At 38.9% G+C, this 26,615-nt stretch overlaps 1 protein-coding gene across 2 annotated transcripts; it reads right to left on the bottom strand.

Moving 5' to 3' along the window:
- Positions 1-796: 796 nt before the first annotated feature.
- On the bottom strand, positions 797-19,060 carry LOC135712711 (uncharacterized). Of its 2 annotated transcripts, XM_065235725.1 has the most exons (8): positions 17,933-19,060; positions 6,148-6,352; positions 5,391-6,081; positions 5,159-5,322; positions 4,240-5,082; positions 3,476-4,083; positions 1,781-1,892; positions 797-1,705 (listed from the first exon to the last, which is right to left on the bottom strand). In XM_065235725.1, exons 2-8 carry the CDS (start codon positions 6,319-6,321, stop codon positions 1,139-1,141), a joined length of 3,159 nt encoding a protein of 1,052 aa, XP_065091797.1. In that variant the 5' UTR covers positions 6,322-6,352; positions 17,933-19,060; the 3' UTR covers positions 797-1,138. The 2 variants fall into 2 exon arrangements, with proteins under 2 accessions (XP_065091797.1, XP_065091796.1); XM_065235724.1 differs by having other exon boundaries at positions 3,476-5,082.
- Between the last annotated feature and the right edge of the window lie 7,555 nt (positions 19,061-26,615).

Genomic DNA, 26,615 nt, shown 5'->3' with positions numbered 1-26,615 from the left:
TCTGATCACGCCTTCCTTCGGATGGGAAGTAAAGCCGTTGGTCCCCGGTTCATGAGTTGATGGGTCGATAGGTAGGGTCCAGGTGTGGGAGCTGCCTTCCTGGCACGTCGGTAGCATTGGTGCTCAGCACGGAAAACAAAATCGACGGAAAAAACAAATCAAAGGAAAAAAAATGCTACTTAGAACCTTTTGAAAAGTTACGCGAGAATTCCCGATTCTGAGGATAGTTTCTAGGGAGTTACGAGGAGGATCTCAATGGAATTCTAAGTATCTTCTAGAAGCATTACCAAGCAATTTCGAGGACAGTTCCAATTGAACTATGGGCATTCTGAATGCTGAAGAGAATTTCTGGGTAATTTTCCGGAGAATTACAATTAATCTCTGGGAACATTTCAACCTTGATTTTTAAAGAACACTTCTCAGGGGGTTAACAGGAGGATTCCTAGTTTATTCTTGGCATAATTCCAATGCAACTTATGAATAATTCCATTGTTATTCTGAAAGTTCTACTAGGAGAATTGAAATGAATGTTCCGTAAATAATTATGGACAAATTGTAAAGCGAGTTCCTGCGAGAATTATTAAGAATTGGAAGAGTATTGTAAAGTAAAATCTAAGATTTTTCTGGAGAGCATCCCTAAGATTATTCTTAATCGTTAATAACGGCATTACACATTGCTATAAGACAAATTTTGGAAACTCTAATGGCAGCATCTCAATCTTGAATTGGCACGCCGTTGATACACTGAAACTAAATACTAATGGGAATTTCTTTCTCATGAAACTGATCTCGAGAATTTATTTAAAATGCATTTCTGAGCAACTTACGCTATATGAGTTAAGTAAAATTACCTAGAGTTTTCAGTAGTAAAGTAAATAACATTTTGTTTGAGTGGTCATGTTAAAATCTATTCACATAAACTGATTAAAATAGTCGTTTTTAAAGCGCCAGTCTCTAATTTTGTATCGCTTTCACATATCGCCTAAGCAACCAATCTTCAATATGAAAAACATTAAAATTATATCACAAGGAGTTTAATATTCTCAAAAACACGTTTCGTTTTCATCATTTCCATTAAAAAGGCTACCTATCTAAAATAAAATAGATAAATATTCTAGTTCATACCTTAGTGCAATAATCATAATTTAGTTTCGTGCCGCACCATCCCATTCTTGGCACCGTACATCCGAAGTCGCATCGGTCTGCTATTGTAGGACACGGGTCCACTACTAGGCCCACCACCAACCGCACTATCTACACCATTAATTAAATCCAAACTATGGACCTGCTTGGCACTATTTGCCATCAGATTGTTGCTATACCCATTGACCATGTGCATGCTCTGGGGTGTAGCATTCAACACCTGCCTAGAGTTGGCCACGGATGGACCACCGTTAGCCAACATGGTCGCACTAGGCGATATGTTCTGGCCGTAGTGAACGGTGCCAGAGTTTTTGTTAAGATTGTTCAATCGCTGCGTGGCTGCTCCAATATTGGGGTTTGGCGTGGCGTTTTTCAATCGCTGCTGAGAATTGTTGGAAATGTTTGAATGCTGTTCGGACTCGTTATCGTCACCGCTATCGACGTCGCCATCACTGCTATTGGTACTTGCGATGAAATGCTCGTTTTTGATCGTCTTACGGCCCTTGTTTCGGCGGTAGTACTTGAACTCCCGTGGCAGCGTGTAGGATCGTGGCAGAGACACCTGTGCGGGATAGATGTAAAATTCAGTTCGGTAATTTCGTGGGTGACGGGTTGGGTATTGAAAATGAGATCCTACCTGACTATCAATGTCGGACGGTATCCGATGACCGTTATGGACATCATCCACGGCATCGAGATTCTCGTCACCGCTACTCACTACCGATTGGTTCCTGTCGGCTTCTTGAAGTCTGTAGAGAAAAAGAGAGTACGATACCTTTACTATACCCATTTTAAATAAAATAGCGTTTAGGTTATTAACTCAAGTAGATTCCGATATGTACCAACATATTATCACAATGATATTAGATGTTGTTTTGGACAGCATATTGTTAACAAATTATTTATAATTGGAGATACTTAACGTCAATATCAGACTTAAAGCGAAGACAACATATCAAGAAGACTGGCAACTCTTTCATGTTTTCATACGACCGCTATGAGGCAGGTACAATCGCGCCATCTGACGCTCAAAGGTAAATGCTTCGAATGATTTTGATTATATCCTCAGAAGAAAGGTTTGTGTATTTGCTCATTTTTCTATGCGTTGCTTCCACATTCGCTCAAGTGCAGCGTTACTGTATCTGTCGTTTGAATTCTGGCAAAGTTGCCAGTCTTCTTAATATGATATCTTTGCTTAAAATGAACATTTTATACGTTACACGCTTAAGTCGCCATCTGACGTAAGCATCTGACTTAAGTGTCTAACAATCGGTAGAACCGTTTCCGCACATCGGAGGTACATTAGCAAATCGGCGATCATTATTTTTGCCAGTGGAGGCGGGGGACCACCCCTCACCGCCCCTCATCAACGGATGAGTTTAGTAAATGGAATGATAATCTAAGATCATTCTGGGCATAAGAGCCCCACGCACAATGCATCCGAATCTGATCCGTTGCGGCAAATGTTGACAGTTAGATTGGACTAGAGATTTGGCTGTTACTTTGTTGCCAGAACGTATCACATTCGGATGCATTGAGCGCCGCACATAATACTATCTATCTTCAAAACTGATGGGTCATGAGGTTATTGACTTTCTAAAAGTGGGCCACAACCAACGAAAGTTTGAGAACTGCTTGACAGAACTTGCCGTTTAAAAAATACCCGTATAGGAAATAACCATAATATGCGGCTATAGGTGATTCGGGATATCATCACAACCTTATATTGTTCGTAATGGTACCTGTTTATGTAGAATCAAACAGACCGTTTGGAACTACTTCCAATGACTTGTAGGACAAATTCAGAGGACTTCAAGACATTTCACCCGCAGATGGGATCAAGATAAGGGACTTGTGATGGCAGGGTTGCAGAAGGAAACAAGGAATCAAGTTCAAATAATGTTTCCCGTTCTTTGATCCTCCTCTAAAAATCATGAATCATAAATCGGTGTATCAGAGAACGCAGTATAGGTACACATAATGTACAGTTGGATTGAGCCAAAACATTATCTGAACAACATGTTTCCTTAAGAGTGACTGCAACACTACGATAAAAGCTCTTGTGTGGTTTATAAATTGGATTTTAGGGAGTCATTTGCAAAAAATCAGTTCAGATAATTGATTCCGTTGATTTCAACAATCGATACGTAAATTCGAGGAAATTGATCAGTTCTGACAATCTATGGAATATTCCTTAATATTGGCATCACTCGTTGGAGGGTGTAAATATTGCAATGCATCTGAATTACCGAGCGTCTCCATCTTCAACCCTTATCGAAATGCAAATTTGAATTTCTAAGTAAACTCACGGTGAATAATAAAACACACTCACCTGAAATTAGCCGCTTCTCGTGCCACCCAATCGTAGTAGATCCGGGAGTTTTCCAGATAGTGTGGCGCTAGTAGAATCTCCGGAGTTTTCGCTCGCTGCATCTGCCGCTTGGTGTTGTTCAGGTTGTTGATCGCCGTTGCCGGAAGCACACTGGGCGGCACATTGTTGCTAGTGCTGCTGCTATTGTTGTTATGGCCACTGCTGCTTCCCGTGTTGGTGGCACTGGTGTTGTTGGGCATCGTGGGCGTTGCCCGGCTGTCCAACTTGCTGCGTGGAGGTGGAACCACGTTGTACGGGAATGGCAAATTCTCGGCGCCTGCATTTTCCATGCTACTGTACGTGCCGGACACCTGACGCGGATGGTTTGCATCCATGTAAAGTCGACTGTGGTTGTCGTATAGTACGGCTCGATTGGTTGTAGTCACTTCTGCATTCCGCGGACTAATAGACGGGGGCCTATTACCGTTGGCAGCGGCTTCGGCGTACAAATTTACAAAGTTTCCTCCCCGGTAGTTTTCAGCGAACGGATTTCTTGGCACATTGTTTGGCAGCATTTTCGATCGAGGATGAACTTGGCGAGTGAGAGAGTTGCTTTCCGTTGCCGAGATCTGAGAGGAAATGGGAGACATGTTCCTATTGTTAGCCACTGCTTGTTGTGTTTCGGCATTTTTCATAGTAACTAATGCCGAAATATTGATCCCGTTTAGTCCAAAACTATTGTAGATGGGATCGTAATTAGAATTAAATTTGTTCAAGTTATTTACATCATCTAGGTTAGCTGCCAGCAGCAGGTTGAGATCGTTGAAGGATTTCTCCACGGACATTTCCGCCATGTCCGGACTCGAGGGTCGCCAATCCATCGGATCAATATCGATATGCTTTTTGACCCGGGGAATCGGTTGCCTCGGTAGAGTGGCTTTTCCATCGTCTCCAGAACTAAGTGTGCCCGTCCCAGGTCCACCCAGTTTTCCCTGTTTAATCTCCTCTTCAATGATTTTCAATTCGGCTAGCTGCTTCTGCTTCTTCTCCTGCAATTTCTGCTGGATATTTACTCTTGAACCAATACTGCTTCCCTCGTTTTCACTGGACCCCCCTGTGTGAGACCTTGGCAAAGGCCTTCTCCAAAACGGTATTGCCATCGGTCCGATGGCCGTTCCATGATCTGTAGCATTAGATTGAATGGCAAGATTTGGAGGCGGCACAAAAGTAGTCGGTTTCTTCTTTTTCCTCTTGGTTGCAGCGTTCACCGGATTGGAAAATCGACAGTTAAATACACCCGGTATGGCATGGGGGTACTTTTGACTGCCACAACCTCCTGTGAATTTACCAATCTCAACGTGTTCGGCATTTTCTGGACAACGGCATGAGTCAAGGCAATGTCCACACTTGTTACCGGTCCATGGCGCTCGTCCCCCCGACTCGTAGCCCAGTCGCCTTACATGAAAGTATCGATAGTACACTACCATGAAGAACAAACCGATGGCAAAACTACACAGTACCGATATTGGGATAGTATACCATCCCTCGGGACGGTTATGCCATATGCCGACCATCCAGAGGCACACCAGTAAACAATTTTCCATAAACATCACCACATAGAAGGTAAGCTGGAATTGAAAAAAAAAAATAACAGTTTTAACTTACGAATTCTTATCAGACTTATCACTTTTAACTTTAACGCACCATTTTCTGTCGATGCCGAACTTCCTGCAGATTGATATATGCGAAAATATAAACGAAGGCAATCAACCCTCCGAGCATGGCTTTCTTCAGTCTTGATATCCGCTCTCCGTGGAAAACGTTTTTTGGCGAAATTAGCCACAGGAACATTGAGAACCAATGGAGAACTGCAAGAAGAAAATTCAAAAAATGTTAGTCACTACTGTCGTGAAAGGAATCAATCCTACATTCTTACTGATAACGAGAAACACCCAATGGCTGTAGACCGACGCGTACACGGTCAGAGAAATAACACGCGATATCACCGTGCCGAGTCGCCACAGAAACTGGAATATCACTCCGAGCCATGTCAGCACCAATCGATGCACGTTTTGAAGGCGGACATTCTTGCTGAAACTGGCCAGCGCCCAGCAGACGCTGAATAGTGACAACGTTGCCGAAACCATATTCAGATCCCGGAATGTCTTCTGCTGTTGTTCGGCTAGACTTGTCTGCTGCACTAGAGTCGTACTGGACAAGTGATGACTGCTGGCTAGTGCTTTCAATTTCAGCGTACTCAGGTGGTTCTCATTCTGCAAATTAACTAAAACATACAGCTGCAGCAGAAGCATCGGTGCAGCTTCACAGAATGCGTGCACTAATCTGAGCATGCATAAATCCCGAACCTCGTGCTTCACGTGGCGCAGGTCAACCGGCACGAAGAGTTTTGCGTAACGCCAAAGAACACCCAACTGGGTGCAGTGCAGTGCCAGTACAGCATATCGGCTATACTTTGCCGCTTTAGTTACGTGCTCGATCGGAGGCTTCTTCTTCTTCTTTTCTAGACTATTCTCCGGACTATCCGGACCTTCCGTGGGTGGTCCGGTGGTGGCTGCCGTTGAACCTCTCAACTTTCGTTTATTTAAATACCATCGTACAGAAACAATCTAGGATAAAAAAAGTAATCGTTGTTACATTAATTCGAAAATACTGTATGTTTCATAAATATAAACCTGTGAAATGACGAGGGAAAAACTGACGATCACGATAACGGCGGCAAAATAGGCGAACTTTTGCCTCTCGTACAGGGCATAGCCGAGCACGACGTCGAACACCACGTCACAGAAGTAACCAGCCAGCGAGATCACGTTGAACAGTACATCACAGAGTGGAAGGAATTCGGCCATTATTGTTTTTTATTTCTGTTTGGTGCAGGCGCTGCAAAAGATAGATAAAAATAATTCTTCAGTAGGTGTCTTATCCTGTGTAAATCTTATTCTGTCATAAGACGCATAATTGTGCCATGTTTTATGGAGTTTCATATACACATGAGCAGGCATGGAAAATCATTTGCATTCATTTCGTGTTACTTTTGTTAACAAGTCAAATCCGTATCTCTTATGCATGACGAAGCAGAGCGAACAGAAGCCACTACTGTTTTTCAGTGAATGTATTTTACATTCACTGAAAAACAGTAACAAGTTCTGCCCGCTCTAGTTCGTGATGCATAAGAGATACAGATTTGAGTTATCAGCAAAACTTGTAGACTAATAACAAAACCTACAAAAGCTCTATACATCATTTTGCGAAAAGCTGTTGATGAAAAAAGTTAGAGGCAAATGAATGTAAATGAATGTATGAAATGACTGCAAATGTGCACATGAGACAATAATGCTTCCAGCAGCGACAGTATCGAACAGGTCGAATGAAGCTTAAAATTCGACCTTTTGTCCTTTAGACCTTTTGTCCATTCGACCTTTTGTTCATTAGACCTTTTGTCCATTCGATCTTCAGTTACTTTATATTTCGTTCGACATTTCGTTAATTCGAGCTTTTATCCATTGGACTTTTTGGCCATTTCGACCATTGTCCATTCGAGCTTTACTGCCCGTAACCGCAAGTCAGTCCCACCTGTATTTTTATCAACTTTGAGTTAGCATCATTATTCCGTTTATCTATCTATGTTTTTTGAGCTGTGCTATTGAAAAAAGGTGGTTTGTTCAAGAAAAATGAAAAACAATACCGAGTCCAAATTGTCGTACAGCGAAAAGAAATCGCAAGTCCGTCCCATTAGGAAAAAACTACAAAGGACAGCCCTATGGGGTTGTAGGCAATGGTGACGTAGAACTACGTGGTCTAATATAATAAATGTTATTTGTTAACTGCAGCAGGAGCTTGTGTTTTGTGAAGGAATAGGAATTTGAGCGGAGTTCTCTCTGTTTATACTCTTTAGCATGGCTATGACTGCCCTGAAAAGAACGTTTTGATATGAATTTTAGTTGGGCATTTGGGGCAGCCATGATAGCTGGCTTCTTTGCGGGGAGCCTTTCGGTGTGTACTGGAGAACACCACTACTCACCACGCGGTGATTGAATAAACACCGTTTGGTGAGACCGAATGGAGTTCAACCATAGAGGTACTCTAAGTCCAGAACTTCCCGAAGAAACGTGCTCAACTTTTTGGCTCAGCTCTGGTACTCTCTTCGGTCCCAAGCTAATCGATGCACCCCTCGAAACATTGGAAAATCCACGAACCCCTCATTTTATCTGTCAAACTTTCATAGCGAATCAAAACAAACATAGTGTAGTACTAGAATTTCATCTAGAATGGGGTACGTTAATCGATTTGCTTGGGACCAATAGGCTAGTCAAGTAGTGAGCGTGTGTTAGCGAAAGCACTTTTCGCAGACAATCGGTGATAATTTTAATTATCATAGCAACAGTTGCACATTCGTGCAATTTTCAATAGTGACATTTTGAAAAATTATAAAGTCTGAGCTGATGCGTAGAAATATTTCTGATCGATTGGTGATAAAATTTTTGAAATTGTTTTCAGGGGCAGCTGAGTTATTAACATTCAAAATCTTTCATAATTTCGTTACATGTTCAATTTTTGGTTTTCACAAAGTGTGCCCCCATAGAGAAATCACAGACGTAGTCTTCCGTCAAAAATATGCTTTCATTAAATAAACTATGAAACAACGTCACAGCTATGTTTTTAAGCTTGCTTCTATTGAATTAAGAATGTTAGATAACATATTGCGTCATGAGATTGGACTCAAGACAGATTCTGTCCATTAGCCCTTAGGTATTCGGAGCACTTTGGCTCTGAATTCTCATGTTTGATCTCAATTTGATGTGTCGCATGATGGATTTTGAATTAAGCCATACTCGCCGAAATATGAACCGGCCATAGCTCCGGAACAAGCGGAACAATTCCAAAAACATTCAATAACGTCCTATGGGACCATACTGTTCAATACTGTGCTAAACTAATACAGCATCGTCATGGCGTTGTGACTGACTCGCGGTTTTTCATTGGCGTTAAATGTAATCGCATATCAGTCCCACTCAAATTTTGGTCATAACATAAAAATTTCACGATATTTTATCCAATATTTTTATACACGCACATTACACGTTTATTTTCAAAATTATCCCTCCAAAATAAGTGTAAAATGAGAAAACTTGTAAAATCTGTTAACGCCGTTTTCTAATTTCCAGTTTTTTACAGACTTGCGGTTATGGGCAGTTTAGTCCATCATCCTTTTGTCAGCATTGTCGAAGACAGCAATCTTCAATCTAGTCAAGACGTCAAGTAATCAATAAATTAAAAATTATATTGCACCCAGCACCACCTGGATGAGTGAATTCTGAACTGAACGGTTCATCATTTAGTAAATCTAGTTGATCCGAGGGGGGGGAGGGAGACAGTGAAAAATTTAGAGCAATCTAGAGCAACTCTGAGAAACTCTCTTGCTCTCTGAGCAAATCTTTCTCTCATTGCTAGTGGATTTTTCCAAAAGGTCTTATTTATTTCTTGATAAAAAATCGGGTTTAAGGTTCGTTTAAGTCTTTTTGAAATCTTCACCTTTGTTTTGAAAGTGATGAACAGCAGCAGAAGACTTATATTTCACTGTTGTTGATTTTAACTGTCTTGAATACTAAAATCCGAATCAAACATCGGAATACAGAATAATGTTTCCTCATCATCCGAATCACACTCAGGTTGTAGCTCCACCCGCATAAACTCGAACCAAAGCTTGACCTTACGGAAAATGGTTAAAAATTGTTTATAATCCCTGCTAAACTATAACTGAAATGGTTATGGAACATTACATTAACGTTTGTTTGATAAAGTTTTAACCTTGTATAGTATATGTATTATGGTTCTTTGGAAGTGAACCTTACAAATAATGAGTTGATTTCTCCATACATTTTCGGAGAGAGAACTATATTAGAACCTTTTTACTTATGGTTTGAGAACTTTAATGGTAATGGTTATGGTAGCCAGTAAGGTCCATTAATGGTTTTATATTATCGGTCAACTTTTCGTGGAAAATTCGCGAATTGGTAATCAGTAATTTACAGGCACCCAATTCGCGATATATTCCATATAAAGTTGATCGATGTTACATAACCGAGTAATGATTAACATAACATATAACTATATTTTGTTTCTTAAATTAAAAATAATTAGTCCAATCAACGTTTTCCGGACTTATTTTTTTTTCGATTTTTCGAAGCACATATCGCATTAGATTTAATCTGTCACCTAAATATAAACCACAATATGAGTTTCGATAATTTTAGTAATTCTTTCACTTCAATGATGAGGAAATTTATGAGGATTTTTGACAGATTCATTTTTGAACAATGAATTTGGCAAGATCGGATGATATTTATGTATCCCTTTTTATCTTGATCGATGCTTTATTTTTAGTGCGCTTAGCAAGCGTCAAAGGCAAATGGTACATGAATTGGTGCTAAATGGCTTTTATGGTACTTTTAATAAGGATTTCAAATGGTTCTCAATGCATTCGTCATATAACCTTTTTGCAATAAGTCATTCTTGAAATGTTTCGATAATGCAGTCTTTAGAACCTTCTTCAGGGTGGGCCAACTAGACAGATTCTAGTCTTAATGAGGTTTTGGTGGATGTAATAAAGGCAAAGCTATCTTGACCAGGGTTTTATGAATGTTGTTTTATAGAAGCCTTGTAGTACTTCATAAAACGTTAAATGTTACTAGGGATATTGAGCATATTTTTGCACTAATTTGTAGGTCATTATTATAAGATTGGGACCGGCAAAGGCGCAGCTACAAAGCAATACCATGCTGGAGGTGGCTGGGTTCGATTCCCGGTCCAGTCTACGAATTTTTCGAGTTGGAAAATGTCTCGACTTCTCTAGGCATAGAGTGTGACTGTACTTGCCACACAATTATACTAATGCAAAAATGGTACGTGTATCGAAAGCTCTCAATTAATATCTGTGGAAGTGCATCTTAGAACACTAAGTTAAGAGTACGCAATAAGATTGAAATGCGAAGAAGAAGTATCATAAGATTGCTGATGTATGTAAATATAATATAAAACATCCAAATCAATGCTGTTAAAAATGATTTCGAGGCATATTAGTGCATGTAACCACGGGTCCCATTCACCGCCTATGTCGTAGTGGAAATATTTACTTTTTGAATTGTGTTGCGTTTTCTTGCCATTGAGCGTATTATAGGGTTGACCAAATCCTGGCAGGGCAGGGGCAAGTAGCACAGAAACAGGAGGATATTAAGACTGGGACACAATGACTGGAAGTTGTTTGGAAAGGAAGGGATGGTCACATCAGACTCTAACATCAGACAAACAAAGAACTTCGTAGATCGCCTGCATGTATGGAAGATCACGGGTTCCCAATACATCTCTTACTTCACGGAAGGGTTGTCTACCTCGGGCCACTAGGGTATCGAACAGTCGTGCTCTGGAGGCGTCATTACCCGGGCAATACCAATACAAATGTCATCATAACCGGTTCTACACCTACATATATTGCTGTCAACGAGGTTTATTCTGTAGAGATGTGCGTCTAGCGAGTAGTGGTTGGACATAAGTCTTGAACCACGCTCTCGAAGAAACATTTGGAATAAAGGGAATGTAACCACCGCTCAAGAGAATTACTTGTCCAATCGTTTTGTCAACTTAAACGAGAACTCTGACGTACTATTTAATGGGGAAAATTCATCATGTGAAATTCTTGTATCATAAATCTCGCCTTGTTGTGCGCCCACCTTTGCGAGAGAGTCTGCCTTCTCACTGCCTGGGATTGAGTAATGTGAGGGGACCCATACAAAGGTAATCATATACATATGATCTTTCGACCAGCAAACTCATCTGCTCCCTTGCCTTTGAAAAGAAATAAGATGAGTGACTACCTTGTTTCATCGACCGAATAGCCTCAATCGAACTGAGACTATTCGAGAAGATGAAGTAACGGCCTATGGATTAGTCGGAAATCATCCTCAATGCGAAGTTGATTGCTGCTAGCTCAGCAACATAAACGGAACAAGGTTCCTGAAGTTTCCGATAGGCAGTTGAGTATTCATTGAAGACACCGAAGCCAGTGGATCCATCAATGCGTGATCCATCAGTGAAAAATCTTCTATTGCAATTGACTTGTTGGTACTTTTCAGCAAAAATACGGGGAATTGAGATAGGCCGAAGTTGATCTGGAACTCCTTGAATAGCCTGTTTCATGGAGATATCATAGCCAATGGGGGAACTGTAGTGTGTAGTGTATGTAGTAAAGCATACACGAGGGGGGTTATAGCACGGAAGGCTAATATCCGATGACATATAATTAAGATAGATTCGCACGAATCTAGATTGGATGCTCAATTCGAGCATTTCTTCGAAGTTTTCAATCACAAGGTTGTTACTGACACTACATTTAATCAATATTCTCAATAAGAGCTCTCAGAAACGGTTCTGCAGGGGTTTTACTCCCGCTAGAACCTCTAGGCACATATTGTGTGTTGAATGCATACAGCCAAGGGCAATACGTAAACAACGATATTGAATGCGTTCCAATTTAATTAGGTGGCTTTTTCTTGCTGAGAGGAAACAAAAAGAGCCATACTCAAGAACTTGTATACAGTTTAATCAGGTCTTCCAGGTGAGCACCCCACCATGTCCCAGAAATTGGTCGTAGAAAGTTGATCCTTTGTTGACACTTTTAGTGTGGGTATCTCAAGTGCATTTTGAATCAAACCAGACTCCAAGGTATTTGAAGGTTAAAGATTGGGTAATGTCTCTGCCCAAAAGATTAAGACGCAGTTGGGCTGGAAACCGCTTCCTTGTAAACACTACCAATTCAGTTTTTTGCGGTGAAAACTCGATCCCTAAATTTCGTGCCCAGACAGGGAATTTTGCAATGGTTTTTGCAAGATTTCTGCACGTGGAGCTCTCAGGGAAACCACGGCATCGTCTTCAAGATGTTTAAGCGTGCATCGATTATCTAAGCAGTTATCAATATCTTTGACATAGAAATTATAAAGTAAGGGACTTAAACATGAACCTTGGGGTAATCCCATGTAGCTAATTGTTAAAAAATAACCCAAATAGCTAATTGTAGCTTTTTGACGTAATCACCTTCCAATCAAAATATTTTTCGATGTTACTTAAGTCACCTAATTTCTATGGAGATGCCGTTTGTCTAAAGTAACAACGCAGAGAAACCAGTGAAAAGTGTACGTTCGTTGTTTCGCTTTCTCATTATTAAAGTGAATAAATCGAACTGTTTGTTGCTAAGATGATTTCGGTGGTCCTAAAATGATGAATGGGCTGCACGTAAGGAGTCGTGATTGATAATTCTCCCGAATATTCTGGTAAATACAACTTGACTTCCCAACAAACAATTTAAAGTCACAAATAAGCATACGTATTGAATAAGTGCTGTATAACAGTGTACAATGCTGAATAAAACAGGATGTCGAATTATGTGCTGAAAAAAGCTCACTGAGATCGATATGTGCACCTTTGTTCCGCTGTTTGCTCTTATGTGATTAATTTACTTATTAAAAGCTTTATAAACGTTCACTGTCTTCCCGATTCAACACCAGAAGTTTGATCTAATAACAAACTAAATAAGTGTAATTTGCACATACATCGATGCTTTAATTCGACACTTTTCAATTGATTTAATAACATGCTTTATTAGACGTCCAATAAATGTTTTCTAGCTCCATTATTAGATTTCATTGTATTGCTTTACAATATTGCTGAATAAAGGTGGATACAGTCATAATAATAGCTCTTATACCACTATGCGTCCATGTTGTAATCGCATGCTTTGTAAATGCTTTATAAACGACGTATTAGATTCATTATTCCACAACACTGGTTCAGTCTAACAACAAGACGAAATCAGTCGAGTAGTGGTTACCGTTTACGCTTTCCAAGTAGAAGGTCGAGAGTTCAATTCCAAGCACAATCCTTTTTTTATTTGTTTTCTTCACCTAATTAATTAAATCGTTATCATCGATCACATCACTCACGACAATGAATTCACTTATCTAGTTTAAAAAATAACATAGCATCCTTTCTTTGGAAATTGAAGAGATGAAGTGGTAGAATTGGACTAAAGTAAAACAACGATGAACGAATTAATCATTTCCACTGAACCTTGAAGGAGATATATAGCTATAGCTATAGGATTGCTATCAGGAATGTTGATAGGTGTTCAGTTGCAAGCAAGCTTTTATTGATTATTGAGCTGCCCATATGATGTATTCTAGGATAGCTCAGATGACAAGGCAAGCGGCTATTGATCGGAAGGTACATGGCTCGAATCCCATGCAATGACATGTTGTAATGTATGTAATAAATTTTCTAATATTTGTATGTGGTGCGCCGCGCCGAGCTTCATCAGAAAAATGAAAACAATTACTAATCAAACGTTTTTATTTTTCGGGTAAATTTACTTTATTAAATCGTTTAATAAATGTATAATAGTGTCTTATTAAACGTTACTTCACCTGATAACCCAAGCGTATACAGCATCGCTGTTAAAGTAAACAATGATGTCTAATAAACGCTGAATAATCAAAAATTTGATCGAATAAGCTCTGTTACAACTCATGTAAGTCAAATAAAAGATTCTCGAAACACGTTATTCAACAACAAGTTGTTCAATGTTATGGTTGAATAGATTCTCCAGATTTGTGTGAACAAGGGCTGAATAGAAGCTAGTATTAAAAATTGTACAAGCATTATTAAGCATGCAGTTGAATAAAATCGTCAAGAAGTCGTTTCTTCAAAAGGCGATTGTTTGTTGGGTTAAGCAACATAAGGGGCCACCAAACGACATATAATAACTTTTGACTCAAAAACCAGTATTTTTTAAGATGAAAGCTAGCGATCTGCTCTGTATGATTAAAACCCTGCTTAATATGTTAAATATTTCTATTACTATGAGATTATATGTGTTCAATTGGAAATAGGAATAACTTTACAGTCATCAAAACAAAACTTTATTTTTCTCGGATCATGATCATGTTACTTTCGACATAATGAAAATTTGCTCTTGAAATAAAAGGTGAAATATGATGAGAAGCCATCTTAAACGATTGAATTAAAGGGTGGAACGGTCAAAAGTTGGTCGACTCAAATTTTACGATTTTTTTTTAATCGTGCACACCCCTCATTTTGTAAGTATGTGCGTATGAAATGAATGAATTAGAAAAATTTCAAAGCAAATTGACGTTCAGCATCAAATAAGGTTGATACAACAGTGATACAAAATCTGATGGAAGGTGTGAAACGTTAAGCTCGACAGTTCAAATTTGGAAAATCGGAAGCCTAATCAAATAATTTTCCTGTATTCTGTAGTTATTGAACTTCCAAAAGAAATAAAGTTTGATCATTTATACAATAACATAATCAGTGTGCACTTAATCATGAGTGACCAATTTTGACCGTTCCACCCTTTAGTCGGTTAAACACATTTTGGGATCATTTTCAACAAAATGAGCGGTGAATGGAGGTCGATCGGTGAACGGACACCACAAGAATAAGAATTAATAACGAAGAAGGATAAATTTAATTTTTTTTTCAGTGTCACATTTAATTTTTTTTTTGTTTATCAAATTTTAGACAATTTTCTTCATTTCATTCTGAGACCAAAATTGTGTAAGCTGATAAGTTTAAAAAAAAAATGAAAAAAGTTCAGCCCTTTCCAATGGTCATGCTTGGCAGACACAGTTTTTGTCGCGAACTGTTAATTTGCTAATAACTTTGCACACAGTAGATGAAACATAGGAAAAGAAACAGTAGATAGAATAGAGTTTAAGCTTGTTATAGATACACACTTAGAAAAATTGATGTATATTTAGGTGCTCTGAGACTGACATATTCGAGAATCAATTTTGACATAAAATTGAGTCATAATAGACGTGAAATTCAACTCAATCCAGGGGCGGGATATGCTGTCAAATCCGCCTACTGAACATCCATCAATGAGATGTAAATATGTATGGCTTTGTCATCTCTTTCGTTCTCCCGCCGTTTAACCGGTTGAAGGAGTGTGACGTCAAACTCCGTCATCCATTTAATCAGCGGGAGAACAAAAGAGACAAGTTTACTGGACCTCACCTGTTTACGCTCATTGATTTTTCATATGTGAATTTGGTTAAAAACATCAACAAACCATCGGCTTTGTTGTCGTTTGGAACCAGTTTTGCGAGGTAGGCAACGATTGTTCGTATTTGACGGTCATCAACCCCCCCCCCCAGGCTCCATCAAACGTACTTTGGAACTTTTCAGTCTCGGAGCACTTAATTTTACATGACATGTTTGTTTACGTCTCATCCTTTATTTTAAAGATGGATTCCGTCACGTGTAAGTTTAGGTATTTCTTATGTCGTTTTCGTTTTTGCGGTGTAGCTACACCGGTGCTACACTGCCGTACACCGAAATATTTTAGGGTGTAGATATAGAATGCACCTTTGTTTACAAACAAATGATGTTGAGCTGTCAAAGACTCGCGCTTATTCCTGCTTACACTACACCAGTGCTACACCGCAAAAACGAAAACGACATTAGTGTGTACGTAAAAAAATAGATTTTAATTCTAGAAATAACATGTATTTGTTTTTACGTTGTAAAAATGAAGTGATAAATGCTCGCTGCACATATCGGAATTTAAGTTTAAAAAAATCATTGGTGTCGTTTCAAATGTTATGATTTATCTACTCTTTGCATATCTATAGTAAACTATGATCCTAATCCACACAGCAAAAAATTAATTTTAATATCACATCAAAGTGGTTGCACTTCAATCGTGTCGCAAATATGGTGAAATATTACTTGCCAAAAAGGACACAATTATCATTAATACAGTGCATGAACTGATATTACGCGGCTTTTACTGCATTTGATTATTTGTGTGGTCATACAAATTACATGAGATTTTCGACATGATTGAAGTGCATGCTCTTGGATGTTATATTAAAATTTATTTTTGCTGTGCATCAATTACATTAAATAAAAACAAATTTCAACAACTGAGTGAAAAGTAATTAACAAATGTGTGTTGGTGTGTACAACTGTGCATGCCAAGTATTCCAATGGTAGTTTAGATTTTTTAAGTATGCAAAGTTGCTTAAGCAAGCTAGGTCTTTATATCCAACCCAGGAAGTTTCAACGGAATCTGAAAAGGTACTGCCAGCCACCTCCATACAAGCTTTGAGATTAAATTCATAAGCCATATTTCCAAATTGTGAAAGATTTAGCGATGCTTTTTATTTTGTTATAAATTTCTCCACATGGACATCGCAGGTCAAACAAGCTTGAGAGTCGCTGTTCGTTGCTCAGGAAAGTCGAGGAAATCTCCAACCAATAAATGTCCTGAGCGAAAATAAACTGCTTAACTTGTACCGTTGACTTGTTCGGAATGATACATCCCTCACCATTATGCCAATCGACATTTAAAATAGCATAATGGTACGCATTTAGATCTAGTTCCACCACATCCGATCCACCGTTAGCTGTTGTATAATACAGAGCGGCAACGACGGCAAAACAACCCTCAACTCATACCCAAACGGAGAAGACAGTGAGAAAGGAAAGTGAAATAATCCCAGTATGTACCAGTAGGGGTACCTGTATTTCATTACGCCCTAAACGGCCCGATATCCGTATGGAACGATCGAATCCAAAGTCAAATTTTGATAGGCGTAAGTATCGATCGACCACTGATTCATGCTCATGCAGATTCCGATTAGCGATGGGTGTTTATTTTCCATTTTCCGGCGCGCATGGAGTGCGCGATACACGCTAGAGACTTCAATGGGCGTGTAAAATTGCAAGCGACGAACCCGTTTTATGTTTTCTTCAGCAGTGAGCTTCTTTACTTTCATCATGCGTGCTACAGTAGGTAGGTAGGTACAGTAACCCCTCCATATATGCGGTGGGTGGTACCGTCCACCCACCGCTGTTTCTCGGCTGTCCTTCAACCAATTGACGTCAAATCAAAGTAATTGGTTGAAGGACAGCCGAGAAACAGCGGTGGATGGACGGAGGGCTTACTGTATAAACTACTGAGTTGTGGATTTTAGTGGCACGTTTTACCGATAGGGAAGGGCCTGAGTGCTGGGGGGACGCTGCTCTGATGGTCTGGTCCCGTCATTTGCATATAATATATTGAATGCAAATTTGTGCTTATTACGAGAGACAGAAGAGAAAAAAAAGACGGTGTGGGAAAAGAAATGCGTGTAAAATACGTGAAGAGCCATAGAGAAGCGGCAGAGAAAGAGATGTGGGACCATGTGTCGTGTCAAATTTGTCGTATTGGACTATACGTCTCTTGCAGCCGTATGTTTATGTACATGTGTGTTTGATGGAACGCCTGGAATCTTAATTGGGCTTCATTTATGCACAGTCAGATGACACCGGGGCTGATAAAAGTAATACATCAACGAGAAATAATCGTTTTCTTTCCATTTGGCAGTGGTACCGAATACTAACCTATAAGATATTTGAGATAGGTTGTGCAATTCCCGAACGTTTTCTTGTCTTGGACGATGAACTCATCGCTGGGTTTGTCGTGTTTCATTTGCATGCAACTTTCGTTCCACCGTGATACATGGCACCGTCTGCATCAGTCAAAGCAGCAGCAAATAACTCTATATTAAGTGTCTACTACGTGTGCAGTAGATCTGGCATGTTTTCACTAAATGGTGGGAAAATGGCACCGAATGAATGGATGTCGCTGCACTGTATTTTTCACTTTTCTTCAAGCCGTCAAAAGGGTCATGCTCTGCCCTCGATTCCAGCTTCAATCATGCACCAATCTCGGAGGTAATGATTGCACTTGGTTAATTTCTTTTGCTCAAATTGGCCACTGTTATCGATTTCCTGCCGCTCTTTCATGAGCCACACTAATTGCTCGGTAATTCGTTTCACAATAAATGATTAAATCGGTCACATTGGCGACAGAGCGCTGCTGGCCGCTGTTAAATGCCGCCGATCGCACTGATGAGGAGAAATGTGGATTTTCTTCCCTCTCTCCCCGAAGCGAAATATTTTCCTTTATTCCGCACTCCCGCCCCCTTTCCCCGGAAGCGAAAGATCATCCACCAATACACGGTCGACCGCACAAGCTCCGTGTGGAGCCTTCAAGCAGGTTGAGCAAAATAACAACACACCGGGATCGTCAGCATGTGGGCAACTAACTAAAAGCCCACCTTATAGGATCGGGCAAAGGAATTCCAACAATTTCACATAAACAAACGGTGGCCCGTCCACTCACACGCTCAATAAAACCACAGCAGCAGCAGCAGCAGCAGCAGCAAAACTCGTAAGCGCAAATGTATTTGTGTCGTGCTTGTCGCGATCCACGATCACCTTGCACTGTGTGCGTTCCTGGCCAATTGCCCAAGAGATCCTCGAAAAATTCGACCTCTTTTCACCGTTTTTCGACACTTTCTTCGAAAATTTCCCAACGAAAACTATCGCAAAACACGCATTCCACTTTCCGTCAACCGAACAACATATTTTGCATCGCAAACTGTGCACTTTTCACCCGATTTGAAACATTTTTCCGAGCACGTAAGGGTTTCCTGGCATCGTAACTATTTCATCTGCGGGCAACTACTACACCGAACCCATCGAACGAACGACCAAGCCAATGGCACAAGAAAGTTCCACTCTTCAGTGGATGATGGTTGAAAGTGTTGCACAAGGGATGGGATGTGGGGTATTTGTCACGCGACATGCTCAACATAATGCGTCTGGAAGCCCGTATGCACCATACCGGAGGCTGTGGATTATGACTATGCCATTTGTTTACATTTTCACAGGGCTGTGGCGTCGGAACTAAATTGGGCCGGATCCAGCTACGAGGTGGCCAAAAATATTTTCTTGCTTATTCTACATTATTGGAAAAGTTTTGTGTTATTTAGTATACACTGCACTGTGCGGCATAACAGTTCCATTAGCATTTTTGGCAAAAATGAGTTATACATTGGAATCGCTTTACAATGTGCACGAAAAGTTTTATATTTTGTTCAGAAAATGTCTCGGAAAATAACAAAACTATGTTGTCCCATCCATAAGAGCCTATGGAGACAGAAATCTTTAACAGCATCTTTCTCAGCTTGCTGTTTTAAATATGCTGAAAAGGGCAGTACATTAATCATTAAACATCTTTTCTCGGTGTTACCTGACTTATAAGGAATATACCATAGAGGTAACTCTAAGACCAGAAGGTCCCGAAGAAACGTACTCAACTTTTTTGGCTCAGCTCTGGTACTCTCTTTGGTCCCAAGCTAATCGATGCACCCCTCGAAACATAGAAAAATCCACGAACCCCTCATTTAATCTGTCAAACTTTCATAGCGAATCAAAACAAACATAGTATAGTACTAGAATTTTGACTAGAATGGGGTACGCTTATAGATGTACTTGGAGCCAATAGGCTAGTCAAGTAGTGAACCAATTTAAAATTGTTAGTTTCCACTGGTTGAATATACGTAGTATACGAGTAATTGAGTTCTTGAAAAACATCATCAGTCAAATCGTTGTCACTATTTTGAAATTTACGTTCTTTGCGTCTGGGATTTAAGTCCGATTCAAGATGAATCTTCCTAGATATGCGCTGACAATTCGTTTCAGCTAATTTCTTTTCCGCACTAATTTCAAAAAATGAACTAGTAATCATATTCCATTTCTCACAATTTATTCTTTCAAATCAACTTAAAGAACCATTTACATTTTGTTGCCATTTACAACGCGTTGTCCATCTTGTCACGTTCCACACTTTCGCATCTCTATCTACCTATGCAAATAATCGGTGACTTTGTATGCAAGACTACAGAGAAACAAATAAAAATTAACGAAAGGGTAAATATACAATGCCACAGATTACTGAAGGATCCCAACAGGCGATCACTTATCAATGACCGAATCGTATCAATCAAAAACCATTAAACGTCCGCTGACACAGTTTCGTATCTACTAGATCTACTAAAAACATAAATTACTCCATAATAATATCACTATATGATAAATAACACGTCATCTTGAACGTACAACTCCACTGAGATTTTTGTACACTGTTAATTTTTCGCTACGTACTCCCACTCGAATGTATTTTCATAGAGAATTTCCAATCGCTGTTCTGCCATCTACCTCGAAATTCATTTTAATAGTATGTTCAGACTACAGAGTTATAACATGTTATAGCGCTATCTTGATGGTGGTTTCTGTGTTGCAATTATTTGACAACCGTTATAACATGTTATAACTCTCCAGTCTGGACAGCGTTTAATATTCCACATCTTTTGCAGCATCAAAAAAGTAGGTGCAACGAAAGCAGCGAAAGATAGGATGTGAAATCTGACAAAAGTACACTGATCTAAAAAACGAGATTCATCTTGGGCCTATTACGAGTGTCACTTCACGGTGAAAACCAATTGAAGTGACCACTTGTCACTCATGGTGAAGTGACATCGGTAATAAGGGCCCTTGTCTGTTATATACATACCATTTTAGATGTGTCGCACCCCTCGCATCTTTAAGAGATCCTAAAAAGTTTAGTTTTCCAAAATATCCTGGAGTTAAGATCTTGATGTTCTGTACACTCAATGTGGTTTGGTATGCACGTTCCCGACATTTCAACACATCTTCCGAGCTTTGTAGAGCATTACGAAAACATGCGCATTAGGGAGGCCCAAAATAACACTTTGTCTGGAAACCTGATAGCTTTTGTATGGTGGCAACTCTGAAAAAGCCAGACAGACTTACCCTACCAGTCAGGCTCCCGAGCAAAGCTAGAGATCAAATTGAAATCAGAATTTGCTGTTATGATGTAACTTATTTTGAATACTCCATTTGATCTCATTTTGGTTGACTTAACGGTTAACACAGCAAAAATGAGAGCAAAATTTTACACTGTTGAATCAAACGGAAAACTAATTCTGCTTTCAATAAAATCAATTTGATTACTGATTTTGCATTCATAATGTTTGACTGAATACGGGCCTGTTGTAAATGGTTAGCATCCATGCTTCTCACGCTGAAAGATTTGAGCTCAAATGTCAGCTCGGGCTAGTCACGAATGACCTAAGATGTGTTAAACAAAACAAATAAACAATAATCGTTAGTTCAACGATAGATGAACTAAAATCAAATTTTAAACAAGAAATTAACAGCTGAACGTCAAATTAAGTTGCTTTGATTTAAAAAGTCTTGACTGCATAATGAAAGCACAATATGATATCAGACTTCTGTCGCGACAATTGAAATCAAAATGAGTTTTCATTATGATAGGAACTGCAAACTTTAATATCGATTTGCATTCATTTTGTTAACCGACTTTGCTCGGGTAAGGCCTGGGTGTCCTATGCAGTACCCTGAAGTCGATTCCATTCAACTCGATCCATCATTTACCAGCCAACAATTTAAAATTTGTTAATAAGGATCTTTAAAAGCTCCAATCAATTTTGTTGGAAATTTATTTAAATTTCCTCCAATTTTTTACGACTAGAAATTCAAACCAGTTTAACTATGAAGAGCTTTGAGTGGGTTGGTTTATTTCCTTTAAATTCCGTTATAATTGCTTATCTTTTGACAGATACGCGTATTTCGTCTACTACTTGCAGACTTCATCAGTGCCAAGTACTCAACACCACAATCTTTCAACACCACAGTGGTGTTGAGTACTTGGCACTGATGAAGTCTGCAAGTAGTAGACGAAATACGCGTATCTGTCAAAAGATAAGCAATTATAACGGAATTTAATGGAAATAAACCAACCCACTCAAAGCTCTTCATAAAGGGATTCCGTTAAGAGGTTCGACAAATTTAAAGGATCAGTTTAACTAACAAAAATTAGTAGGTATTTTGCACAAAAAGGTGATTAATATTTCACTAGCTTTTAAATCTACGCTAGTCCAATAAGCTACTGAAACCACGGCAGTGCTGTATTAATATATTTATACAGACTTATGTATACATTATTAAAGGATTCCTAAAATCTAGTTCATGCTAACCAATTTTGAAAAAAATTTGCTCGGAGATCGCAGTTGGCTCAGCCTACAGACGGTTGGCTTTTCATGTGCTGTCACGAATTTATCTGTTTTTCCGCGGAGTTATTTCAAGCTGAACAATGCATTAGGTCCTAACTAAAATTGACAGATTCTCTTCGTGGACTTTCTCAGTGTATCCCCATGGCCATGTAAAGACATTCCCAGGTATTTTCAGAACAGATATCGTTAAAAGAAGCTTTTATCTAGCATCTAATACGACAAACACAACAAGAAACGGTTATGTGATCAAGTTATTAATGAAAGAGAAAGTCGACGAAGAGAATCGATCAATGTTACTTAGGACCTAATGCAATGTTCAGCTTGATTTTTCAAGTTCAAAAAAGTTTTTTTTTTTTTTCAAAATGTGTGATAAGTATTTGGACGATTGATTGGTATTGTAGTGAATCTTATGTGCGTGTGTTTTAATTAAGAAATATCGGGGTATTATACCCCGTTCACATTACAGTCTATATCACGTAATATAGGCTGTGAGCAGCTCATTGCAATACAGCGTATATCACGTGATAAACGCTGTAATTTGAACGGGGTATTAAGGAAATATGTCCAATAGCGCATATTTACGTGTTTTTCAAAACAAATCTAATGTGTTTTCACTCAGAATCACTAGAAGAGCTGCTGAACTATCATCTGGGAAACTGTTTATATCAATTATTCTTTGAATAGTACGTGAAAAAATGCTGTTGGTCATATTACCCCGGGACTCGTTTTACCCCACCTTACCCTACCTATGACTATTATTTGTAAAAACTCTTCTAAACCATCAAATAATTCGTGTGTGTTTGTGTATGTATGTGTTTCTTGAATCTTTGTATATACGCCGCACATTATGCAATGTCATTAATTTCCAATGCGAAAACCCGACATCAATTCAATAGCTTGTGGGAAAATTACATTTTACTGCAGAGGTGTCACCATACAAATTGTATGGAGAAAACCAATGTCTTGACATTTTTCCTCATTACATTTTCATGACATTTACAACCTCTAGGCTGGGTAGCCTGAATGCCCTGGACAGGAGGCAGAACATCTTTTTGCCTTTTTATTATTGAGTATTTCCAACCCAAAATGTAAACCGGAAACATTACCTATATGTTCACTGCTACCAATGGTTGCATTTTACATTTAAATATGATTTATTTTTCGAGAGTAGGTTTTGAAAAAGGTGTTTGCAAAAATTTTAATATATTTTTTTCAAAAAATCATAACATGAAAATGATTGATCTGATCAAAATAACATTTCCATTTGAGAAAAAGTTGTAGGTAATTAAACGTTCTTCGCGAAAAAAAAGGTTAAAAAAAACTCAGTAAATTCATACTAAAAAATATAATACATTGATTTTCTTAAAACATGCTCCCATCGATTTTTATATTTTTTGTAAAGAAAGCTGAAGTAATAGCCTAAAATTTGGTGAAAAATTTAACCTAGGAACTGGCTTTAATCTATTTTTTTTAATTTTACTGATTTTAAATATGAAACAGAATTGCATATTTCTTATAAAGTAAAAATTTATTTGAAGTCCAGCCGTTGCGAATTTAAAAAAATAATATAATTATGAATTTTCAACATTTTAGACCATTTTCAAATGTTAGTCGCGATGTTCAGCAACAAAATGTGTTTTCCATGAGTGTATATTAAATAACAAATAATTCGTTCTCAGATATAGAGACTGTCAGGCTTGCTCGTTTCAATCTAGGCGCAGTGGAAGAGAAACAAGTTTATAAGTAAACACTTTCCGATACACCCAAATAATCAATTAACTCGCTAATGTGCCTTTTTCAGGCCTCTTTTAGCTGTATAACTGGGTAGAATTGTGTATGTCTGTGCGTTGAATTGATTGATATTTAAATGCATAAGCACGTAAAATCGTCAATTGTTCACTTTACCCCTTCTGCTAATTTTACCCCCACTTTCCCTAACAATCATATGTCAACTAAGGATAAGAATAAAAATTATTCAGAGCGAAAAGTTTAAGAATTTATGTTTAAATTATGATTGCAATTGTAATTTAACAGCCCTCACCCTGGTGGCCACTGCCAACCCATCGTGTTAGGTGAAGACCTACCAAGCCTAAGCGTTAAAACATACCAGACCGTATAGCATGCCGCAATCGTGACTAGCCGGCACAATATGTCCAAACTAGTACTCCGATATATTAAATAGGGATAGAAAGAGATGGAGAGGGAAAGCGTAAGCGATATCAATTTGCTGAAAGAAAAGAACATAAAGAATGAAAATATTAGTTGCCTCCTAGGTCCATCGCTATGGCTGATCCGTACGGTATACCGATACCTGGCACTAAACATTGACCGTTTCATATTTGGTTGAACCGTACGGTATATTAACACCTGAAATTATACAAAAACAAATGACATATTAGCACCGACAAACCGACATGAAACTTAATCTTAACTCTTGATCGAGAATCCATAACGGCGGATTCAAATGTGCAGTGATCCCATCTGTCAAAACCTCGGTCAAAACCATAGAAATTTGTTATCTAGATAAAAATAATTTGCCCGAAATAGATTAGACACGAACCAACTCATACGTGTTGTATGCGTGTTTGTGGCAAGGATACACATTTTTCGCGAACACGGCGGCAGATGTCAGTTTTGTGCTTTGATCAGAAATTTGATGGTACTTTGTATGGTCATTCATGTCGGTTTGTCGGTGATATTAGCACCCCCCCCCCCCCCCTATGCCAATATCTGAAATTTAAACAAAAAACAAATTAAACATTACCACCAACACATAACATTAGGGCTTTACTTCCCTTCCGAAGGAAGACGTGATCAGAGATGTTATGCCTCAGAGCATCCCGGAGACGCCGAATGGGATTGAACCCAGGCCTGATGGGGTGAGAGATAATCACGCTTACCACTACACCACCGCTCATCCGCGTCCACGTAATACCACGTAATGTACAGCAAATCCAGTGGTAGCTACGAAAAAAATAAATCTCCATTAATCCTCCAACATCCAATCGTCCGATGCTGCCACATCAAGAAGAAGCGACCGAAGGAGGTCTCCATTTGTGACATTTCATTGCAGTTTTTGAGAGTCCGGAAAAGTTGACCAGTTTTGGTTCGATCATTCCAATTTTATCTATAAATTAGGAATTTGGCTAACATTAGAGGCAGTTGATGATCTTTCCATTACACTAGGGTAGATGTACCAGCTATGGCCATACGTTTCTATTATGGTTTGTTCCAATTATGGCCTATGGGAACAGTGATTACTTTACATACCAGCTTTACGAAGCTTTGCGGGTTCAAAAATCAGTCTAGATATTGAACAAGATTTATTTCAGCCTGTAGAACATCAATACTCAAGGACGATTTGTCGATTTGTAGAAAGTTAAGGGCCGAGTTAAGGGCTCTTCATAGACTATCTACTTCAGAGGCGTGAGGAGTGGGTGGGACCTGTCATACGCACAAAAATATCTGGGTGGGACAGTCAAAGCTTTGTCCCACCCATGATTTTATAGAGAACATAGTTAAACACCTGAATTAATCCTCCAATGATAAAATGTTACCCTTCTTATTAAGTGAAATTCTGACTAAAGTGCTTATACGATCAGAAAAACTAGATGATGAATTTAGACCCTTAGCTAGAAACTGTGGTTGGGGGTTCCCGGAACATGGCCGAAGGGGGCCAGTATATCCTGTGCTTTGATTATTACCTACTACCATTGAACTATTTAGTTTTTGAATTATGATGAATTTTATTCATTCCAGGTCGCATTTTAATTAATGGCATTTTTAAACCATAACATGTTCCGGCCATACATCTCCGGAATCAGTTCGTGATTCCAAAAATATTCAAAAAGTTCTTTGAGATCATAGTACCTTGTCCCACCTACATCTTTGAAGGTGGACGCTGTTTTAGAGATGTTTGAATATGAGATATTCAGCCAAATATTTGATGTGTACCTAAACATATCAGTGTCAACATTTCAAATGAGCCTAATTGCAATTGTAAACAATGGCTTTAGCCATCAATTTCTCGCATACTCATGAAGATTAATGACACCAGCAGGTAGAAGAATGTATCCTTTACCAGCTAGCATTGTTAATTTGAAGGGATGGGCTTTTATTTG

This window comes from Ochlerotatus camptorhynchus, unplaced genomic scaffold (genome assembly GCF_037179485.1).
Source record: "Ochlerotatus camptorhynchus isolate MF236.1 unplaced genomic scaffold, CSIRO-AGI_Acam_v1.1 ptg000503l, whole genome shotgun sequence".
In the NCBI taxonomy this organism is placed as follows: Eukaryota; Metazoa; Arthropoda; class Insecta; order Diptera; family Culicidae; genus Ochlerotatus; species Ochlerotatus camptorhynchus.
The sequence above is the reverse complement of the archived record's forward strand: the minus strand, read 5'-3'. Positions and strand labels throughout refer to the sequence as shown.